The sequence below is a fragment of the Ambystoma mexicanum genome, chromosome 8, assembly GCF_040938575.1.
Source record: "Ambystoma mexicanum isolate Mex_15411 chromosome 8, UKY_AmexF1_1, whole genome shotgun sequence".
NCBI lineage: Eukaryota > Metazoa > Chordata > Amphibia > Caudata > Ambystomatidae > Ambystoma > Ambystoma mexicanum.
The window spans coordinates 1,608,640,933-1,608,660,823 of record NC_090929.1 but is presented as its reverse complement, the minus strand read 5'-3'; the positions used below and the strand labels follow the sequence as shown (position 1 = coordinate 1,608,660,823).

At 46.4% G+C, this 19,891-nt stretch overlaps 1 protein-coding gene across 1 annotated transcript in view; it reads left to right on the top strand.

Moving 5' to 3' along the window:
• DCLRE1A (DNA cross-link repair 1A) overlaps nt 1–19,891 on the top strand; it is a 294,752-nt gene that overhangs the window by 62,865 nt on the left and 211,996 nt on the right. Inside the window, exon 2 of the mRNA XM_069611864.1 lies at nt 17,775–19,028. Within this exon, the coding sequence (XP_069467965.1) occupies nt 17,775–19,028 (1,254 nt within the window). The remainder of the gene's footprint in view (nt 1–17,774; nt 19,029–19,891) is intronic.

Below are 19,891 nucleotides of genomic sequence, written 5' to 3'. Positions count from 1 at the left end.
CCTTTTTCACATTAGTCTGCCTCAGCCAGTCCCGGGCTGTTACTCACCACTCCGAAGTAGGCCCAAGATGTGGATGAGTGACCTTGGAGATGATGGTTGTACAAGAATCGATATTCAGCCTTCCATCCCAGCTCCCCTGAGTACAAGACTAAGGCTTCCTCAAAGAGGGATCTTTTCTATAATGTACCGCTCTGCTGTTTCGATTGGGACAGAGGTGTCAATTGAATAAAAGAGTGGGGAGAACACACACCGCCAATACCAATGCTGCAAAGGAATACAAAGATATTATACAGTGTTGAAAATAAACCAAGTAATCAGAACAGCAGTACATTACAGGAAAATACCTAGGTAAGTATTGGCGTGGGGCTTCCCCGTGGTGAATCTACAAAAATATGAATAAGCACAATGAGTGGTAATAATTCTAAAGAGACTTCCTAAAGTATCGAACCAATAACAACTAACCTGAATATGGATATTTTTAGGATGGAAAGTAGTCCATGAAACAGAAGGCAACGAAAGGAGAAAATAACAAACAGGAATGTTAGTATAGGGAAATAGCCCCGAACGGCACGAGGGTCGCACTAGTGCCGGGTTGGTGCAGTATCAGCAAAGCGTTTATATGCACTTGAAGAACAGGTTCACAAGATAGTCACTCAATGTCCCAGAATCCAAAAAAAAGGCAAAGATCCAAGCAAGGTCGTGGAGAAAATTAATAGCAGGGGTGGAATTGCCAATTACAAGTATGTACCTGAGCGCACACGCATTCAGATAAGGCGTACAAAAGTTCCCGATGGTTGATAGCAAGTCACCTGCAAGGAAGGCAAAGTCGTTCCGCTTCTAGTAGCAGCTAGCTGGAATAAAGTACCGCAAGAGACAGCAGAAAGCAGGATCCGATAACGTTCCGGGTCAAAAGCCAGGCGAGCACGACAGGAATAAAGGAGGAGGCAAGCCAATCCAGAAGCCAGGCAAGGGTCAAAACCAGGTAAGCAGATTAGGAATTCGTGCAGAGAAAACACGAAGGAGCAAACTGACGTAACGGTTGTAGCTTGTAACGCCAATTAGCAGCAACGAGCCCCTTGAAAGACGATGGTTTCAAAGCCGTATGGGGGTGTCTCTTGCCGTATGTCTTCCACGTACAGGACGTGTCAGCTGACACGGACTCCGTCAACTTTGTACAGGCGCCATGGCAACCTGTATCTGCTCCACACGGGAGCTTGTAAAGGAGTCGTATTCTGCAAAGAAGCCCGAAGAGTAACACTGGCCGATTGCAGTTCACTTTATAGTTATTGTTAGGGAGAATTCTCTCTTTAGGCTGAATTTCCTAACCTAGTGAGTCCCCCAGCAGCTTTGCTGGATTTCTGGAGTTTGTTTTTTTCTCCTGCCAAGAGTGAGACTCTTTTTCTCCCACTCTTGGACATGATTTATGGTGTTCCTTTGACTGTTAATGTGTTTTATGGGCTATGGGGTCCTTTACTCCATAGGGTCTCGTGTTTTTACTATGTGTGTTACACAGCACCCTCCGTGCAGTAACACAGGGGTGTCATAGTGACCCCCCCACCATAGACTCCATACCCTGGTTCTGACTACTGTCTCCCAGGGCATGTAAAGTCACCATTGGCTTTACTAGTCCCAAATTATTAACAGAAACCAGTACAAACCATCATATTGTGGACGTACTGGTCGGGGCAATTCGATTGCCCCGAGGTCTGTTAGTCGAGGGGGCACGTCTCCGTCCCCCCTGATTGAGTTTTGGCTGGTGGCAGTGGATACTACTTTTTATATTCGACCGCGAATATTTCCCTATGGGATTTTCCCATTGTTCGAGGCTACCGACTTTAATTATTTAATTCTCATAGCATCGAACATACCGCCGGTTTATTTAATTAATATTAATTCGCCGGTTGGTATTTTTTGCCAGGACTCGATTCTAAAATGGCGTTTGTGTTTGCTTCTGTGACTCCAACCCAAGTCGAGCCCTTTGTTCCACTTTTTTGGCGGGCTTCTCCACAGAAGCCTCCAAAAGTGGTGCCACTCTGTCTGGGTACCACAGGGGTTGTGGGAGGGGGTTTAGGCACCCTGGACTGAGTTACCTTGGTAACTCAAGTCACACTCTTGTTTGATTGGCCCAAGTGGTGAGCTGGCTGCCTCACCGCTTAGCATGTTTGATTGACAGCTAGGCTGAGTGAATGGGGGTATGCTGCATAAAAGCAGGGCTTTGGGGACTGGAACTTCAGAAGTCGCCACAGGACCTGAGAATCCGACGAGGGAGAAGCTGAGCCGACCTACCACGACGACACCACCGGTGGAGCCCTGCGGAACCGACTCACCACTTCCCGACGACAGAGAAGATCTCCCGGCTGGAGAGGCTTCTTCCTCTGACTGGTGGGCACAACCAGTTTACCTTCTTCTCTTCGCACCCCAGACCGGTCTGTGGTCGAATTGCCCGTGCCAAGCACCCCGGCAGCCGGATAGCCACTTACCACTGGACCGCGAACCAATGGACCGCTCCTTGTACCTGAGAAACTTCGCGGCTGGTTTCTTCCCTGGCAGTGCAACGGACTCCTGTCTTCCTCCCCGACGAGATCCTCTCTTCCCCCGGATGAAGCACCGACTTGCATCCGCTGCCAGGAACAACTGCCCCCGCTGGAGTATTCTCACCACTTTAAGGTACCGTGTCCGCCAGGCCTCCCTTTCTAAAGATTGCTACAAGGTAATAATAACCTCAACCTTCTGGACTGGGCTGGCCGCCTTGACCCTCTAAGTGGTCCCTTTCTTTGGTGCAACTCCTTTTTGAACCGTTACAAGACTTTTGTGCACTGCAACCGTGTGACCTTGGACACATTTCGTTTTGATCCTCTTAAAGTGGGTCCGGCCTACTGACTCTGAATTCACGGTGTTACTTTGCCTTCCTCTCTTGTTGTGTTCGTGAAAAAAAGTGTTGGGATCTGTTTCATTTGATTCTCTGCTTTTCTCTCCCCTTTTAAAACGAATTATTAAGAGTGCCATCTACGTTAAGCGCTCACCGCTGTCTGAAAATAAGTGGGGCTTTACTTAAGACTTGTCTAATATTCTTTTAAGGGAGTGTATATCTTTTAGTGACCGTGTTTTTGAATTGCTTACTATTAGTGCCTGTGTGTTTTTCTAGATGTGGTTTTAAATAAATAATGATATCTCTTTTACACCAAGCTCTGGTCAGTATTTACTTGTTCTACTGTGTTCTTTTGACCTATTGTGAATACTATGTATACTGCCTAACTCTTCTTGAGGGAAGTCTGACTGCTCAGCCACAGCTACCAAGTGAATCTGTGTGGTACAGACTGCTACCAAGTGGGTTTACTGCCAAACACCTGTAGTCCTAAATCTTTTGCAGTGGTCCCAGAGGGAACTGCACAGGTTTCTGCCTAACAGTTATCAAAGACTTTAGAATGTGCACAGGGTTTAGCATGACCTGTCGTTGGACCCCTTCGATACAAAGTTCCTTTCTTGCAATGCAGTTGCTATTCAGTTGGATACCTAACAGACCTTCGAATGAGCACCCACGTGGTGCCGGACCACTTTTTACACGGTATCTGATTTGGCTTTTTCCAAGTACATTTACTCCTTTAGTTTCCACTGCAAACACTGTCCTTTGTGGATTTCTTCATACAATTTTGCCGCTTGATTCAAACACAAGCTGATTTTGTATCTGTTTCTCCGACTCACCGGCTGTGCTGCTTCTACTTGCGCGGCTTTCTTTCAAGAGCCAAGGACAGTACCACAGTGGCAATCGCTCCTCCCAGCCTGGGTTATTGACACAGGAGCACCCCGGATACTTTTGATGCACAACGTAGGCTTGCTCAGCTTCAGTTCCCGGTTTTAGGCTTCTCACTTTCCAAGGCTCGTAAAAGTAACGTTTTCTAGAGGTCAAGAGTACTTCCCTCCTTGCAACTCTCTCCGGTCTCGCCACCCTTCTCCTCCTTTAAAATCGCCATCTTGAAACTGCTGCTTCCTCGTGTGCTTTTCCTCGCTCAGAGTGTGCTTATATGCTACGTATTTTATCCATGTGGGGGAAGTGTGATGCGAGTCAGGTGTGTGTAATGAATAGTAATTGCCTGACCAGGGTGTTGGGACATGTCAGGTATACGGCTCTGGTCTTAGTCTGTTGTCGCTCACGATGAACTGTTCGTTGGAAATTGTTTGTGTCGGGAAAAGGAGGCAGGGGTTGAGCTTCCAGGTATCCTACTGGGTAGGATGGGAAAAAGGTGTTACAGGAAAGGGGATACCGCATCTCACCCTTCGTGTGTCCCACTTCCACTCATCCAGGTGATCCTCCAGCACCAGTCCACCCCCAGGAACTGGATCCAATAGTGATGGCTGTGTCCTGGCCACCTGGATGACAGATCCCCAGGGACTAGCAGGTGAGACATCTTCTGGTTTCTCACATAATCAACAAATTGTGTTGGATGAATGCTTAGTGGAATCAGTCGGCTTGCAAAAAAGCCTGATGGCCTACATGGCTTGACTCTGTGAACAGTGACCTGGGGAGGAAAGAACAAAATACCAGTAAAGGTGGGAATGGTCATCAACTCTAGGTGGATCCAGGTTTCCCAGAAAATACGCTATACATTGATCCAACATTAAATGTGGCTTCTTTGTGGGACACGTGAACTGTGACAGGTTGTATGAGGTTTCAAAATAGAACACAAGAGGGATGGCTTTGGCTCATGGTGTCAGAATAGTGCAAGGATCTGCCCCAACAGGACCTAATGTCGAAGTTGTGAGAAACCTGAGGGTATCTTTACATCTACTCCCCTTGGGTCCTCTTCTCAGGTGGCCAGGGATAGGCCATCACTTTTGGATCCTGACCCTGGGGGTGGAGAAGCGAGGGAGGATCACCTGAGTGGAGAGTCCTTGGGGGTTGGGAATGAGATGCCCTAATGCGAGAAGTGGTATTACGCATTTCCCTTTCAGGAGGAACCCTCTATCCCAGAGGCAGGTATGGTGTATTGCTATCCCTGTCACACTAACCAGGAAAATACCCAGAGATATTACCAGTCTAGAAGCACCAAAAAGAGGGTGAAGAAGGGAAGGAACAAGGGGAGACATGGTATCCCCTTTCCCTATTGAAAACCAACCTAACCATCCCCCAGCCTCTGTGCTATTGTACAAGATCTCCCCTCCTTGGCCCACAATGTTCCCATGACCATACTGGGAAGAGGAAGAAGCGACTAGGAGTGACTAACACTAGTAACTCAGTTCACCACTCTAGTACTGGGACAAGGAAGATGCCTGCAGAGTACTATGAAGGTCGGGCATATCCCTCTTAACTATGGTCGAGCAAGTCCATTTAGAAGCTCACACCTGCAACATGTCAAGTGGTTGCAGGTATATAGGAGGAGACCAAGAGGAGTAACAGGGAGGCCTGTGTGGGAGAGACTAGCAGGGGTCCCTGCCTGTGAGGAGGCAGCCATGGTGGGCCCTGCAGCGAAGCCAAGAACCCGGCCGACGACCCCAGAGACCTGTGAAGCCCAGGAGAAGTCAGACCGTTTGAATTCCTCAGGAGCTGCGAGCAAGGAAAAAGAAAGCAAACCGCCGGCAACATTGGCGGGAGCAGAGCGCAGCTGCCTGGGATCTCGGAGAGACACAAAAGTGTCCAAACTGGGTAGTTCAGGCCCAAACGTCTATCTGTAACTTGCGGCATATCGCATCTCCATTCTCTCACCCATTATCTTCAACATTTTAATAACCCCCGCATCTCTATCCACCAGTACACTGAGGACACGCAGCTTTACCTTATGGTTACTGGCCCTCAAGACATCACTTCGTCTCCAACGCTGCTTGAACACCATCCAGACCTGGATGTCATCAGTCTACCTAAAATTCAACCCCGTCAAAACTGAATATATCCTTAGCGGCCCCCCCTCCAAACAATAGATTGTCCAAAACTGTCTCGACAACATAAACCTAGATGGATTCACCCGCAAGTTGACCAAAGCATCCAAATCCCTAGGCTTGTCGATAGCGGTCTCTCCCTCCCAAAACATGTGGCCAAGAAAGCCCAAACCGCCTGGCTCCAAATCTCCACACTTCGGAAAATCAAACCCTTCATCGCCCCTGCTAACCTCTGTACAGTAGTCCAGGCACTGGTCATCTCACACATTAACATCCTCCATGCCCGGTTCCCAGCCACGTACCTGGCTCCCCTCAAAGCTGTCCACCATGGCGCAGCCCATCATATCGTGGGTGCCTGCAGATTCAACCACATCACTGTGATCTCCACGGATTCCCCTCCCAGCAAGGATTCTCTTTAAAACCGCGTGCATCACATAAAAAGCAGAATCCCATCTTACCTGGCAGCCAAACGCCATATCTCAGGAGGTTCCTGCACCTCCCGTAGCTTGACCATCAAGAGGTTAGAGTCCACACTTACCCGAAAGGAAAGGACCAGAAAGCGGTCCATCTCCTGCTATGCCCCACCACCTGAAACTCACTCCCCATGGATGCTCATACTGCAGTTCTTCAAAATTGTGAAGCAATGGCTCTTTCATTGCTTCCTCCCCCAGAGCTGAAACCCAGACAATCCTCCACAGTACTGCGTTACTGTTAAAAACGCTAGCTCGACTACTAGTCTGGCTGGCAAGTGGAGCAGAAGGATTCCAGCGCAGCTACCCGACAAGACCGCAGGAGACATGTGAGCGAAAGGGAGCCTCACTTGAGACCGGGGCGCTTAAAGGGGGATGGAGGTAAGCAAAATGAATGCTCAGTGAGCCGAAAAGCATGCACAGAGTGGGAACTAACCCAAAGTTATGGGTGGCATGGAAATTAAGCAGCAAAGTAAATAATGATTGAAAAAGCATAAATATCGAATACCAAACTGAATGAAAACCTTAAGAGCAAAGCAACGAGTTATTGAAAGTTAAATGGGAAAGTGCCCATTTCAAAGCAACAGATGAAATACGAATGCAATGGTGAAAGAGCATGGCAGAAAGTTGGGGAGTAAAATAAGACCACCGCAAAGTAACCTTTGTGAATAAATACAGTGGGCAAGGCCCAAGACTGACATAGGGTGTGTGACACATTGTCGCAAAGCCAAAAGGCTAATCGGGAGAAGCCAGGAGAAACTGCACATAAAGCCAAGAGGCCAATATGAAGAAGCTAAGTGAATGTGAATCTGTACACAGGGCAGATACAGAAGTACTTGTGTGGGCTGAAGAGCCTAAGGTTCCTGGTTGCGCGACTTTTGATGGGTGGACTGTGTGGTCTGACAACTGTGCCTTGACCAGGACACCCTCTATTGTCAAAGCCAAAGACATTGTGAAACAAACCAAGAAGGAGCCCTGTGAATGGAATCCAGAAGGTGTGTCAAGTTGGTCTGGAGTTGTGTTAAACATTGAAAAACTGAAGTCTTGGGGAAGGGAACCCTGAGACTTGATGAACTGCAATGCTGTCTTGAGGACAGAGCCTCAAGACCCTTTTTCTAACTTTTTTTGTCTTAAGCTTGGGGAAGGGAACCCTGAGGATTATGTGGAACTGTATTTATTGCCTTGAACTTGGGGTAGGAGACTTCAAGGATTTGTGGAACTTTTTTGAACGTGGGGAAAGGGAGCTGAAGAGGAAACTGGGAACCGGAAGAAGCTCAGTACTTTGTGTTAATCACAATTTCTTTTATTATTGACATCCCTACATATTGTTTAGCTTTAGTGGCGAGGTCAAGGATTGGTTTTGGACACAGACAGACAAAGTTGAACTTTCTGACTCAGACTTTCCTTAGTTTCGTTCAGGTAGGGAAATCCCAACATAGCATAGGGCAAGATAAGCCTTTAATCATCCTGACCTTTGATTTAATAAACCATTTTAATTTGAATACTACACAGAGTCCCAGAGATATAGTACTCAGTTTGCTTTCTTTAGTCCACAGTCCCCTGCCCAATTTCTTTCTCTGGATGCTTCTTTGCGTACATATCGTCACATTCCAGCTGCCTTCCGTGGCTTCTCAAATTAGATATAGCACATGCATGTTAATAAATACCTATTATGCCGCCTAGCCTTGGGGGATACTCAGTTTTTACCAGAAGAAATTTCCCTCCCGCAAGGGTATTTGTCAGAGATGTTATTGTACGTCACCAGCTATGGGTCGCCCTCATCTTTATGTTCAGTAATTGCTTGATTAGCAAAAACAGTAGGGGCTGAGATTAAACTACTCACTTCCCTTTCCTGGATCAGGTGCATCCTAACTCCCTTCACTACTAAGCAGCTTCCCTCTGAATCAATCTCTGTGTGCCACTTGTGAGGAGCACGGCTCCCTATCTGCCCAAGAACTGCAATCTGCATTTCCTCTGTTCGGTATGAGCCCTGTGTGATGAGGTCCCTTGCCAAACGTCGATGTTGGGAGCCAGTAGACGACACAAGCCAGATGATGCTCGACTCCGGACCAACGAGAGGATTATCTCCTGGATGCCCAATCATAAAATACACAGGGGGCGGAGGGTTAGCATGTTACCACCTTAGATGCACTTGTCCTGCAGAGTGTGCATGATCTTCTGTGGATATGCTTCCTGACCAATTGGAGCAGAAGTCGTTGGACTGGAACCAAGAGATAAAACTCAAGCATTTAAACAGACATCTCAAGGTCTCAACACACAGACTATCAGCAGTTAGGCTAAGTGAGTCCTTCCTAGGGGCAGAGCCAGGGTGTGAGAAGCAGAGAGAGGGTCATCTATGATGAGGTACTGACCAATCCAAGGCCTGCATCAAAACTGCGAGCCATCTACAGGGGACAAGACACCCAGGTTCTCTCACGCCAAAGAGACTAGAAGGTGGGGCCAAGGCCCTATAAAAGGAAGGGACTGTGGAAAAGTGTTCATTTGCTGATGGCTGGCAAAGAGTGCAGAAGGTGCTGGAAAAGGCAGCCAGATGTGAGACCCAGGAGACTGGGGTAAGGAGAACGTAGGAGGCTGGATGGGAAATCCAGGAGACTCCAGAAAGACAGACCTATGAGGTTGGATGAGGGAGATTGTGAAGGTAACTAGTTTCAGTGGTGTTTAAGAAGAAGTGATGAGAGCAATCACGAAAGAGGGGAGTGAAAAAGTCAACCCATAATATAGAGGTGCCTAAAGAGAAGATGATTAACAGAGAGGGGACAGAGTTACCAGAGTACAGAGGTAGAACGGGAATCCCTGGTTGTAGGAGAGAAAAGGAAAGTCAATGAGAGAATAAGAGCAGAAGGAGACGGAAGACATAAGAGGAAGCCTGGGCTTTGTAGAGGAACAAGCCTACATCAAAGCATCGAGGAGGTGCAGAAGGAGAAGAATGAGGATAAGATGGAGAGAAGGAAAAGAGACGGTCCGTCAGGTACAAGCTTGTGGTGAGACAGGTTGAAATAGAAGGTGTTGAAAGCAATACCCTGGGAGAGGCCTAGAAGGCCTTGGGGTGGCCTCTTATCTAGCGGGGACTAAAGGGCTTGGTTGAGGCCATCTCTCGTGTGACTCCCACCATAGAGCAACCCCCTAGCTATCCTGCAGACTTGAGACCAGATAGGACGAAGCCTCACAAGCTTCACAAGTACATTGCCAAGGAAGCCATGAATTCCAGAGGCTGAGACTCTGCTGAAAAGGACCCTGAGGAGCCGCAAAAGAAAATAAGGCATTTCATTTTAAGTTCTTTGTTTTGTTGGGGTCACCCTGCACCCATTCACCACATCTGTTTTGTTGTGTTAAATCCAAGAGCTAATCACATTCTGAAGAATGATTATCCAGACACTGATTTTTTTTGTGTGCACATTCTTGGCCCTACGGAATTTGTTTTGCTTTGCTCTTGTAAGGCATCATAAAAAAGAAATGTTACCATTTGTCTCTGGCCCCGGTTTGATTACACTCCGATTCGTGACACTGGTCTTGAATGTCGCCCTGCTGCAGTGATCCCCACCTCACGGACAGAAGTGCCATACCTATATACGCACCTGTCTTTACCTCACCTTCCACTCTCTTCCCTTGGAAGAGGTGGCTAGGGAGGGGCAACAGATGCTGGAGGATCCTCCGTAGGTTGCATCATGCAGCAGGCAACTCCTCCTCACCAAAAGAGTCTCTGTCCTCCTCTGCAGGCTTCCTCATTTCAACTTCTTCAAACGACTGACCACACCAATACTGCTCACACACTAGCCTTTGCCAACTCTGCATAGAAACGTGTGCCGACATAGCTGATGTCCTCACTGATAGACATATCATTAATCACTGGTTTGTGGCTTGCACTGACCTCCAGCCTTATCGTCATCCCTTATGGCTACAATATACTCCACCATCACGCCCCCTCAACACGACACAGTGTCACCATTAGACCTAAAACCTCCCTAACTGTTACAACATGGCCCACCAACACCTTTTGAATGTGTTTGTTTGCCTCACTCTCACATGCACACACCATCACAACCCCCACCCTTTCCCTACAGGAAAAAAGAACGATTTTAACTCAGATTTTCTGAAATAATTGTCAATGCCAGAATTTGTAACTGTAACAATGTGTATGTTGGAGATATTAACCAGTCAGGCAACAAAAACACCAAAACCATTACATATATTAATTTCTAGAATTTCTCACCAGAGAACCTCTCATTAGAGGACTGCCCACTCTCACACAGCAAAGAAAACACCTTGCTTCTCCTTATTTCCTCCTTTCCAACTGTATCCCATTTGGAGCAAGCGCCATTGGACTCGACTGACCAACACCCTACCCATGGGATATTTTCTCACCATAAATCTTTACATACTACATCCTCACCTAAACCAACAGAAGTCACAGTCAAATCTTGGAAGGGTTACCCTATCCACACACATCATTTCAATCCCCCAATCCATATCTATCGACTGCCTGATACAGAAACACATATTCCCATCTTTACACGTTGGCAGATGGACGACGCCATCCCCCACTCTCAATCAAAAACAAATACAAACACCAAGAGCACAAGTAACATTCTGAAATAAATCTAGAGAGAATCGTATGCTCAAAGCCCACACCATTGATGAAGAACCCGGATTCATTCTTAAATGCTGCATAAATCGTCCTATGTAACTTATTTCAGTGCTATGATATGGCATTTGTAACGCGCCTATACACAAGTTACCAACACACGTAGAGGAGCCCAAAGCTGCATGACCTCTATCCCCCCACCCCCTGCAATACACAGCATTGTAGAGCGGACAACCCACGCAGGGAGCCACATAGGAGCATGGAGGTGGGAGTGGGTGGGATGCGTGGAGTCATATGTGGCCTGGTTTATCAAAATGTGCACTTGCCATAAGCCACCGACAAGCGATAATTCACTCTTGGCAAGTGAGAAAGTGTGTTTTTTTTGTATGTGGCGAATTAACATCCATGCCAGGGGGCAACTGGTTTCTCTATGCTTGGCTAGTAGTTTAAATGTTTACACCCTGGAGTTATCGTTAAATGCCTTTTTTAATGAAAGGGCATTAAGTAGCAGACAGCGTAAACATGGGTAAAACGATATGTCCTTCACAAAATGCATTCAGCACCGTGAGGTGTGCTTTACAAATCGCACCCAACACCGTATTTTGAAGGTACTTGGAACACGGCCTTTTTTCATATTCTTTTAATGGGGACAGCAAGCAAGCAGGATCCCTCCTTATACACTCTCTGGGATGCACATCAGGTATCAACCGGAACAGCCCAGTGCCTGGTGGCGGACTTCCCCCACATGTTGTGGTGGGGAGAGCAGTCAACTCATCAAAGTGAGTAATTTAAAAAAGCACAAACGTTGTGAGCTGATACATAGTAAGTTAACCTTTTTAATTTTCTGAACTTTGTTTAGGTTACCTCCTTGTGAAATTAAATCAAAACCCGTGAGCTACTGGGTCCTGCAGAAACCATTTCCAAATGGTTTCTGCTGATTCCAGTTGCTGACCTATGGGATTTTGAGCATCTCCCGAATTGCTATGGAGGAGCAACTATACTGCGCTGCATGGTTTACAGGGGCACTGGTTACAAATCATGCTTTCAACTGAAGGAGGAGATAGTAGTGTAAGGAGGGGTATGGTTTACCAACTATGTTACTGGAAATTAAAGTCTTTGGGCAGATAATATGGTGCATGTGTGGGGGAGTTTGCCGGGGCTAAGCCACAGGACCTATGCCTGAGCACTGGCACTTGTTGTTTCAGACTCCGCTCAATGTGGTGTACCTGAAATTTCAGGAGACACTAGTCCAGTCCTGATTTTTGTTTTAATGGGGGAAATCCAGGATTACAAAAACCAAAATGCAAATTTAAAACCAGGACTGGCTAATGTCTCCCGAATGGAATGGTGAATATGTGTATGCATGACATACGCTTCGATAAGATTGCAATCAGTGCTGCATATCCACCAGCAAAACTGCAGAGGGACTACCAGCACAGAGAAGACATTACAGTCACCGGCCAACAGCATCACCAGAGGGGCAAGTTCACTGCAAAGGAGAAGGGCCCGTGCTGACCTATAGAAGAAGCTCTTTCGGGGGTGTTTGGCAAGCAAGTCAAATCATTTCTGTATTTATTTTGTCTGTCACTTATGGAGGAATCCCGTTTACTCTGTTTTCTGTAGATAGATCCACCTGCAGAATCAGGGGAAATATATAACGAGGATGATGACTTTAAAGTAGCAGTTACACATATGGTGTCTCCTTTCAAGCCACAACTACTATGTTCCGGTTTTTTGATTGGTATTTGTAAATCAAGTGTCGGCGCCACTGGAAGTTGCAGCTGCAACCCCAAATATGTTGACACTTGGGGAGTGGCAGGGAGGCAAAAGTGGAGGATTGAGCTGCCCCTGATGTGGTTCATATTATTTACAAATTAAGCACTGGTCCGTGCAGACTTGCGGTCACAAAGCCCCCCAGCAAAGCTGAGCGCATGTGAGGAATCCCTCCTTTCGGATAAGCTAGCTTCCCTCCACCCCCCAGGAGATCTAGCACACACTGTAAAACACAACTATTCCTAGTAGACTATGTCTATTAAGTTCGTCAAACATAGCTTAACTGTCAACAAGCCCCAAGTCGGCTCCATTCAGTGCTGTTATTTTAACTAACTGCAATCTGCGTGCTGGCACTTATAGCTTCACCACCCTCTCAAGCCCCCACCATTGTAGCTCTACAAGTCCCAGAATTCAGTCCGGGTGCCCAAAAAGCAAGGACTGGTAGATGGTGGTGCGCTTGTCTCTTATACATTGGAACCAATACTCCAGAGAAACCCTGTGTCCAGCCCAGTCATTCTTTTCATTTAGCAATGTAATTTAGCAATCGAATTGGTAATATTGAAATAAACCAACAATACAACTTCCAGAATTCCTTACTTTGTTAAATGAAAGCCCATGACTGGTAACTTGGTATTCCATTTATCCTTCCTCATGCTACTTCCCACTCCTAGGGTTGGATGAGGCATTCTCTGCACTAACCCAAGTTTCTCCCTGCCTGTGACCCTAATCCCAGAAATAGAAATCTGGCATTAGCCCACCTCGGGTGCGAGTAGTTGACCTCATCCTATATTTTTCTGTGCACTCGCTTTAAAGCAGCACTCAACCCCCTCACCCCTTAAAAAAATAATAATAAATCATTAAACACCCATTATTGCGTAACATCACCAGAAATTAGCATATCAAGATGAAATATGCAAATGGATGCTAGATAAAGTCAATCTCTCCTTTGGGAGAAAGTATAAAGGTATCTTAAGATTCTCAAAAACATTTGGAAAGAATATACTAACCCCTGCACTGAAACTATAGCACAGGCGATAGCAACAACTACTTATGGTGCCGAGATCTGGGCCATTGAAAGATTAAAGCTATGTGGACAACGGAGAAAAACTTTTTTTTTAAAGTTTATTGTGGCTCCCAAATAAATACACCTAATGTCCATTTACACCTGTAACTTGGCCTTATGCCCATTCTTGACCAGGTCGCTCTGAAATCATTGCTTTTCTGGGTAGGTATCTGGTCCGGTGAAACCCATTCTAAACATAGACTAGCCATAAAAGATATTTGAACCTATCTGAATGTTCTAATTATCCCATGGTTTGGAAATATTAAAATGTTATTGGGTTTGTTAAACCTTGAATATTTTTGGGCTAACCCGGATGGCATCTCTGAAAACAGCAGGCAGGATGTTCGGTATGCTTTCCTTGAATATACCACAAGACAACTCATCAAGTTCCTGTACTTATGAACTGGCTAACCTTATTTGTCAATCAAGCAAGGTCAGTATCTGGAAGAGTATCTTTGCCCGTTAAGTCCTATCCAGAGCCCTTTATTTATAAAGCTGCCTCTACGCATTCTACCAATTGCCTCAGTTAAGGCCCAGTGCCACAGAGCCTTTTCTGATTGTTGCCCATTTTGTCCTGGGATAACTGAAACAATGCAGCATTTCCTTATTCAGTGCACCGTCTATGCCAAAACCGTAAGAAAAACGTAAAACCTTGTCTGGCAAATAGAGGTATACATTCTCAGATTACTGCCAAAGTAGTATGTAAATTCGCAAAAACCTATGATTTTATATTCTCTGTCGCGAGTTATCTTGGCATGGTATGGTGGGGAAGAGAGAACAAGGCTCAGCAACCTTAGCTAAGTATTATCGTCTTTAAGGACCATTCTTTCATGATTATCATCTTATTTATAAATAACCGATCATATCATGTATTAATTGTTTTGATAACCATGTTGGATTTTTGTATTCAATAGTAGTGTTGACTTTATTTGTTGTAAGCTTATATTTTATTATACTCTTTTCTACTTGTATGGTTACTAATCGAAATAAAGTATGCACCGAGTATACGCACATTTCATTCAATTGGCTTTGCATAGCCAAACAAAGTGCATAGGACGAATGGGCAATTCAACGCACATAAAGGATCTTTTCTTCTAATGGTATTGGAAAACGTTAAAAGGTGTGCACGGTTTTAACACCCAAGAATCAATGCCAATTTTTTTGCCTGGAGCATGAAGTCCCGAAATGTGACATTTCACCTTTAGTCGTTGTTTATTTCTCACCTGATTATATGGTGAAATACCAGACTTCTGAACCTGTCCGCCAAGGTTCTAATCCCCATGGCGCACGTAAATTCTTAAATTCGAAACGCCTGTACACGCAACTTCAGCCCTGCTTGCAAGCAATTTTTGGTTTACATTATATGTGCAAGACTACAAATACTAGAAACCAAAGAGGAGACCAGACAGGATTTCCCCACTCGCAACCAGACCTGCATAATGTCTGGGATGTTTTCATGCTCTTCTCCGGGTCTCTGTGGAAGACCACGAAACCTCGCAGTTTATTAGTGCTGCAATAAAATGCAGTGGCTGCCCCCCCCCCCCCCCCCCCAAGCAGGGATCACAGGATTCCTGAGAGCGCACTTCTGCCCAGGGAGCAAAGCTCACTGGGACGTTTATTAAACCCTTTTTGTAATCATAAGTGATACGAAATTAGGGGAAATAACCTATTTTTCATCAAAGCCAAAATAGAGCTTCGGATAAATATGTAAGCCTGTGCCTTTTTTCAAGAGATTTTTTTTTGGTCTCATTTCCATTCTGTCGAATAACCCATAATTCGAAATGAAACTGTTAAAGCCCCATAACAAACACATTTTAAGTGTTGAGAGGATGTTTGCAAGGCCATTTTTAAGATTGCATTACTTTGCATCCTGGAATGTGCACCCCTCTATTTAAGAGGGGCGGCAGGGAAATAAAGTAGAACTATACAGCTGTTGCTTATATGACATGTCTATTTGTCAAGTGGTTTTATTTCGATTTCTAGATTCCTCGAGTACTTTTTGGAATACAGAGGATTCTTTAAAGTGATAAATTAACACATACTCCTATTAAATATACCTAAAAAGATATGCATTCAAGTGCTTAAGTTGCAGACTGATCTGAAATCCCCCACTTAACTGAAGTGTGTGATCCTTGCCAAGTCATTTATCTCCCTGGGCCTCATCTATAGATGTTAAATGTGTAGGACATGCTGGTGCCCTAAATAGATGATATAATAATTAGCAGAAAATATCTGTGCAGTTTTTAATTATGAACACAAAAGGAATATTTAAATTTAGCCAGATGGAAATAAATTAGAGATGCAGGTATTAAATTTGCAATTGTTGAGTTTGTTTCCAGATTCCGAATACTAATGTTAATTTGGCGTGAGTGTAAGGTATGCACCCCTTTTTTTAACTGAGGGTGTGGACGAAAGCAGAGTTTATAGTATCAAAAAATAGTCCTCTTTGAGAACAAACACGGCTAATTGACCTGTCCTTTGGAAAGGTACCCACTCAATAGTCTGCAGCCACACTTCGCTCACTGTACCTTTCACAAAAGAGAAATATCCAATTTGCATATCAGTCTTTGTCCCGCCCACATGGCCAGTCCAGCACCAAAATGCTATGGCAATTATTTTCTGAACAAGAGTACCAACAGCAACCCCATACACATATTTCAGCCTTGTTGGGCCTCATCAGTGAGGTGTGCTGTGCCTCTCTGAGAACAGTGAGCAGGGGGTCCACGTCTGGAGGACCCTAGGAAAGTTTTGATTTTCAGAGTTTATACTACTTTAGGTGCTGCGAGATGTGCGCACACCGAAGGCCACAAACAATCTCAGGGTTTGTGATGTTCAAATGTAAGCACGTCTGCTCGCAACGTAAGTGGGACCGCTGGAACATTTCTGACAGCATTAGAGACTGGACCCAAAAACTGTTGTGAATTTGTCTTTTTGTTAAGCCAACGTTTATTTAGCCATTCCTATGTAATGTCTATAAAGGGAAGCTTGCCTAGTGCGGTGTGCAAAAAAACAAACTGAACTGGCAGGAACGTGTGACGAACGACATGTCTTGTGTGACCACATGAGCCCATAGCACTAGTACACCACCGTTCCAGTCCTGGGCCGTTTTTTAAAAAAACAATGTCATTGCTGAAGTTGTATCATTGATGCACTAAACTGTAATAAAGTGGAGCACCCAAATTGCAACCCGTTGTAGTCCTGTGCTGTATTGTCTACGATGTATAGCTTACCCCGTCTTTTTTTTTCTTTGCACTAAGTGTCAAAATGCAATCATTTGCAATGCCAATAGTCGTTTTTTGTGTAGGCATAGGAAAGGAATTTGCTAGTCCATAGTACCAACTGGCTGTTAATGCTAGCAACTGCAAAATGATGAGTGCCTTCTTACATGCTAGCAGTACCTACCCAAATGCCTAATGCCAATACACAAGCCAGAACTGTTGGCTTTGCCAACGCTTGTTTTTATAAATCAAGTTGCTGAAGGCATACTTGGTTAAGACCTTTAGTGTGTTTACTGCCCAGTTAAGCCATTAACTTTCAGAAGATTGCGTTAAAATAATGCTGGCAGGAATGTCCAGCACAGAGTTTGATGTTAAGGACTGATATAGCTGGATCAGAGATCCCAGGAGGGTGTGCTTTAGACAGGGAGGATCAGGAAGAGGGTGGGAATGGCCACAGGGATTAGAATGGACACGGGCACTCAATAGGTCGGTAAATAACGACTTTGGTCTCCCTCCTCAGATGTCATCTCCCCTCTAGCTGTACTCCAATGCAATAGTTTCGGCTTGTAGGTGGTGCACCAACCAACAGCTAAGACGAAATATGCACTGTGTGAAGCTTTCAAGCTTATTGTTACCTTGAAAAAGGCTGAAAAGCCATCGTAGGAAATTGGTGTCCCAATAACAGGCCATCGTCTTGTCATGCTTGCCAGCTATGAATGAGAATGAACTGTGCAAGTCACTGAAACGTTGCTAAGGCTCTTTCTTTTTCTCTGCAGAGTGTCCCGATGGCCTGCAATGCAGCTCCACCATCCCTTCTCACTACAAGCGCTATTGCCACTTCCTACTGGCGCAGAGCCGGGCCGGCTCAGGGGGGCGGCCGCTCATCGCCGACCAGGGCCCCGAGGGCACGAGGCTGAACTGCCCAGGAGCGGCCACTGTAGACGGGAGCAGGGCCCCAAGAAACGCAGCACTACTAATGCCGGGCCCTGGCGACATATCCTACTCGCCGCTCGCCAGTGACGACGAAGAGACCGAGGACAAGCTCCACCATCTACGGAAACGGCTGTTCTACGCTCAGCCCTCTGGGGGGGACGACGAGGAGGAGGCCGGTCACGGGGAGGCGCGCGGCCTGGCGAACGGACACTACCCCCAGCACGGCTTCCAGGTGAGGCCCGCCGCTCTGCAGCCGCGTGACGCACCTAACGGAGGCCATCATGGCGGCCAGGGCCCGCCCGCGCGCACCCGCTCCTCCCCAGCCCTGAACTCCTCCCCCTCAGAGGCGGCGGCGGCGCACTTCAAGGAGGAGCCGGCCTGGACGCCCGACTTCAGCTCCCAGGGCGACTGGGCCGCACTCTACCCGGGCTCCCCCACACGCTACTCCGCAGAGCTCTTCAGCAGTCCCCTTACTCCACCCACCCAGGTGAAGGCCGAAGAAGAGGAAATGCCCCTGCAGCCCATAACCAGCCCCCTCTTCTTCCAGGGGCCCGCCAGGTGCTTCAGCTACAAAGATGAGGCCGGCCCCAGCAGCCAAGGGGGTGCCGCCTCCCAGCCTGTTAAACCAGAGGCCTTGCCCCTGACCCAAAGTGCTGCTGCACAAGAGGCCTTGCCCCTGACCCAAAATCCCGCTGCACAAGAGGCCTTGCCCCTGACCCAAAATCCCGCTGCACGCGGTGCCCACCCAAACGCGAAGGCGGTCTTCTCCAAGGCCCTGAGGCAGACGGACATAGGGGTCTTCTTCGGACTGAAACCCAAGGCCAAGGAAGAGAAGCCCCCGGAGAGGACCCTGTCTCAGAACGTACCCGCTGCCAATGCTGGGGGGGCGCCCTGTCGGGGTCGGGGAAGCCAGAGGAAGCGTAAGGCTGGTGGCTCGGTGGGGGATGCCGACCCTGCCTCTGCGACCCCCGCGAGCAGTGGGGTTCCTGTCGGTGCAGCAGGCGGACAGCAAGGCTGGCCCAAGAGGTTCCGGGAATCTGGGGCAACCGAGGGGGAGAAGGGGAAGAGGCAGTGCCCTTTCTACAAGAAGATACCAGGTGGGTGCCATGGGAGCATTGTATGATATTTGTAAATGAACATACCAGAAACCATACATGCCAACATTACCCATTCACTCTGGGAAAGTAAGGCATTCCTGGGTTTAACTTTGCATTCTAGGGCTTGTAGGCTTGGTTTCTCCATTATAAACCCGTACTTCAAGTTCCAGAATGCAAAGTTAAAACAAGGATTGGCCTATCCTATTCAGAGAACTGAAGTCTTCTTGTGGCAGGTGTCGGTAGCTTAAGCTTTTTCTTACTTGGTGGTTACCAACCTGTCCCGTGCCATGGCTTGCTCTGTGCCAGGTGTATACTGTTTTAGGACAATAGCACTCTGCATGCTTGGATTTGTAGGCCACATAGTTAAAATGTGGGAAACGAAACTAATAATCCCAGGTGGCAGTTTTGTAGTGCCCTGGGCTGAACAATACTTCTGCATGACACGAGGGGAGGGAGGTGGACTTTTTATCTGTATTAGTATGCAACATGTGATCTCATTTGCCATCCATGAATACTCGGACTTCGGTTTCATGTCTTTATAACGAATCTTTTTATAATGACAAAACATAACTTCCCCCCCCTCCCCTTTTTGGGTGGAGTCCCCCCAAATCTGTTTCCCCATCTAAAAACCCAACCCTTTCCCCACAAGATTTAACCCTTTACCCCAACATAGATTTTGATTATATAATTTTCGTTATATATTCATTCTTTATTACATTTTCGTTATAAAGACTGTATACCAAATACTTAGTCTAATTTTTGTTCTTCCATTAACAATGACCATAGAGAGTTCAAAAAAGAGAAAAATCAAGGTTGTCTTGCTTGCTTTTCAAGGAGCTTTTTTCAAACTTAGCAAATTCGGA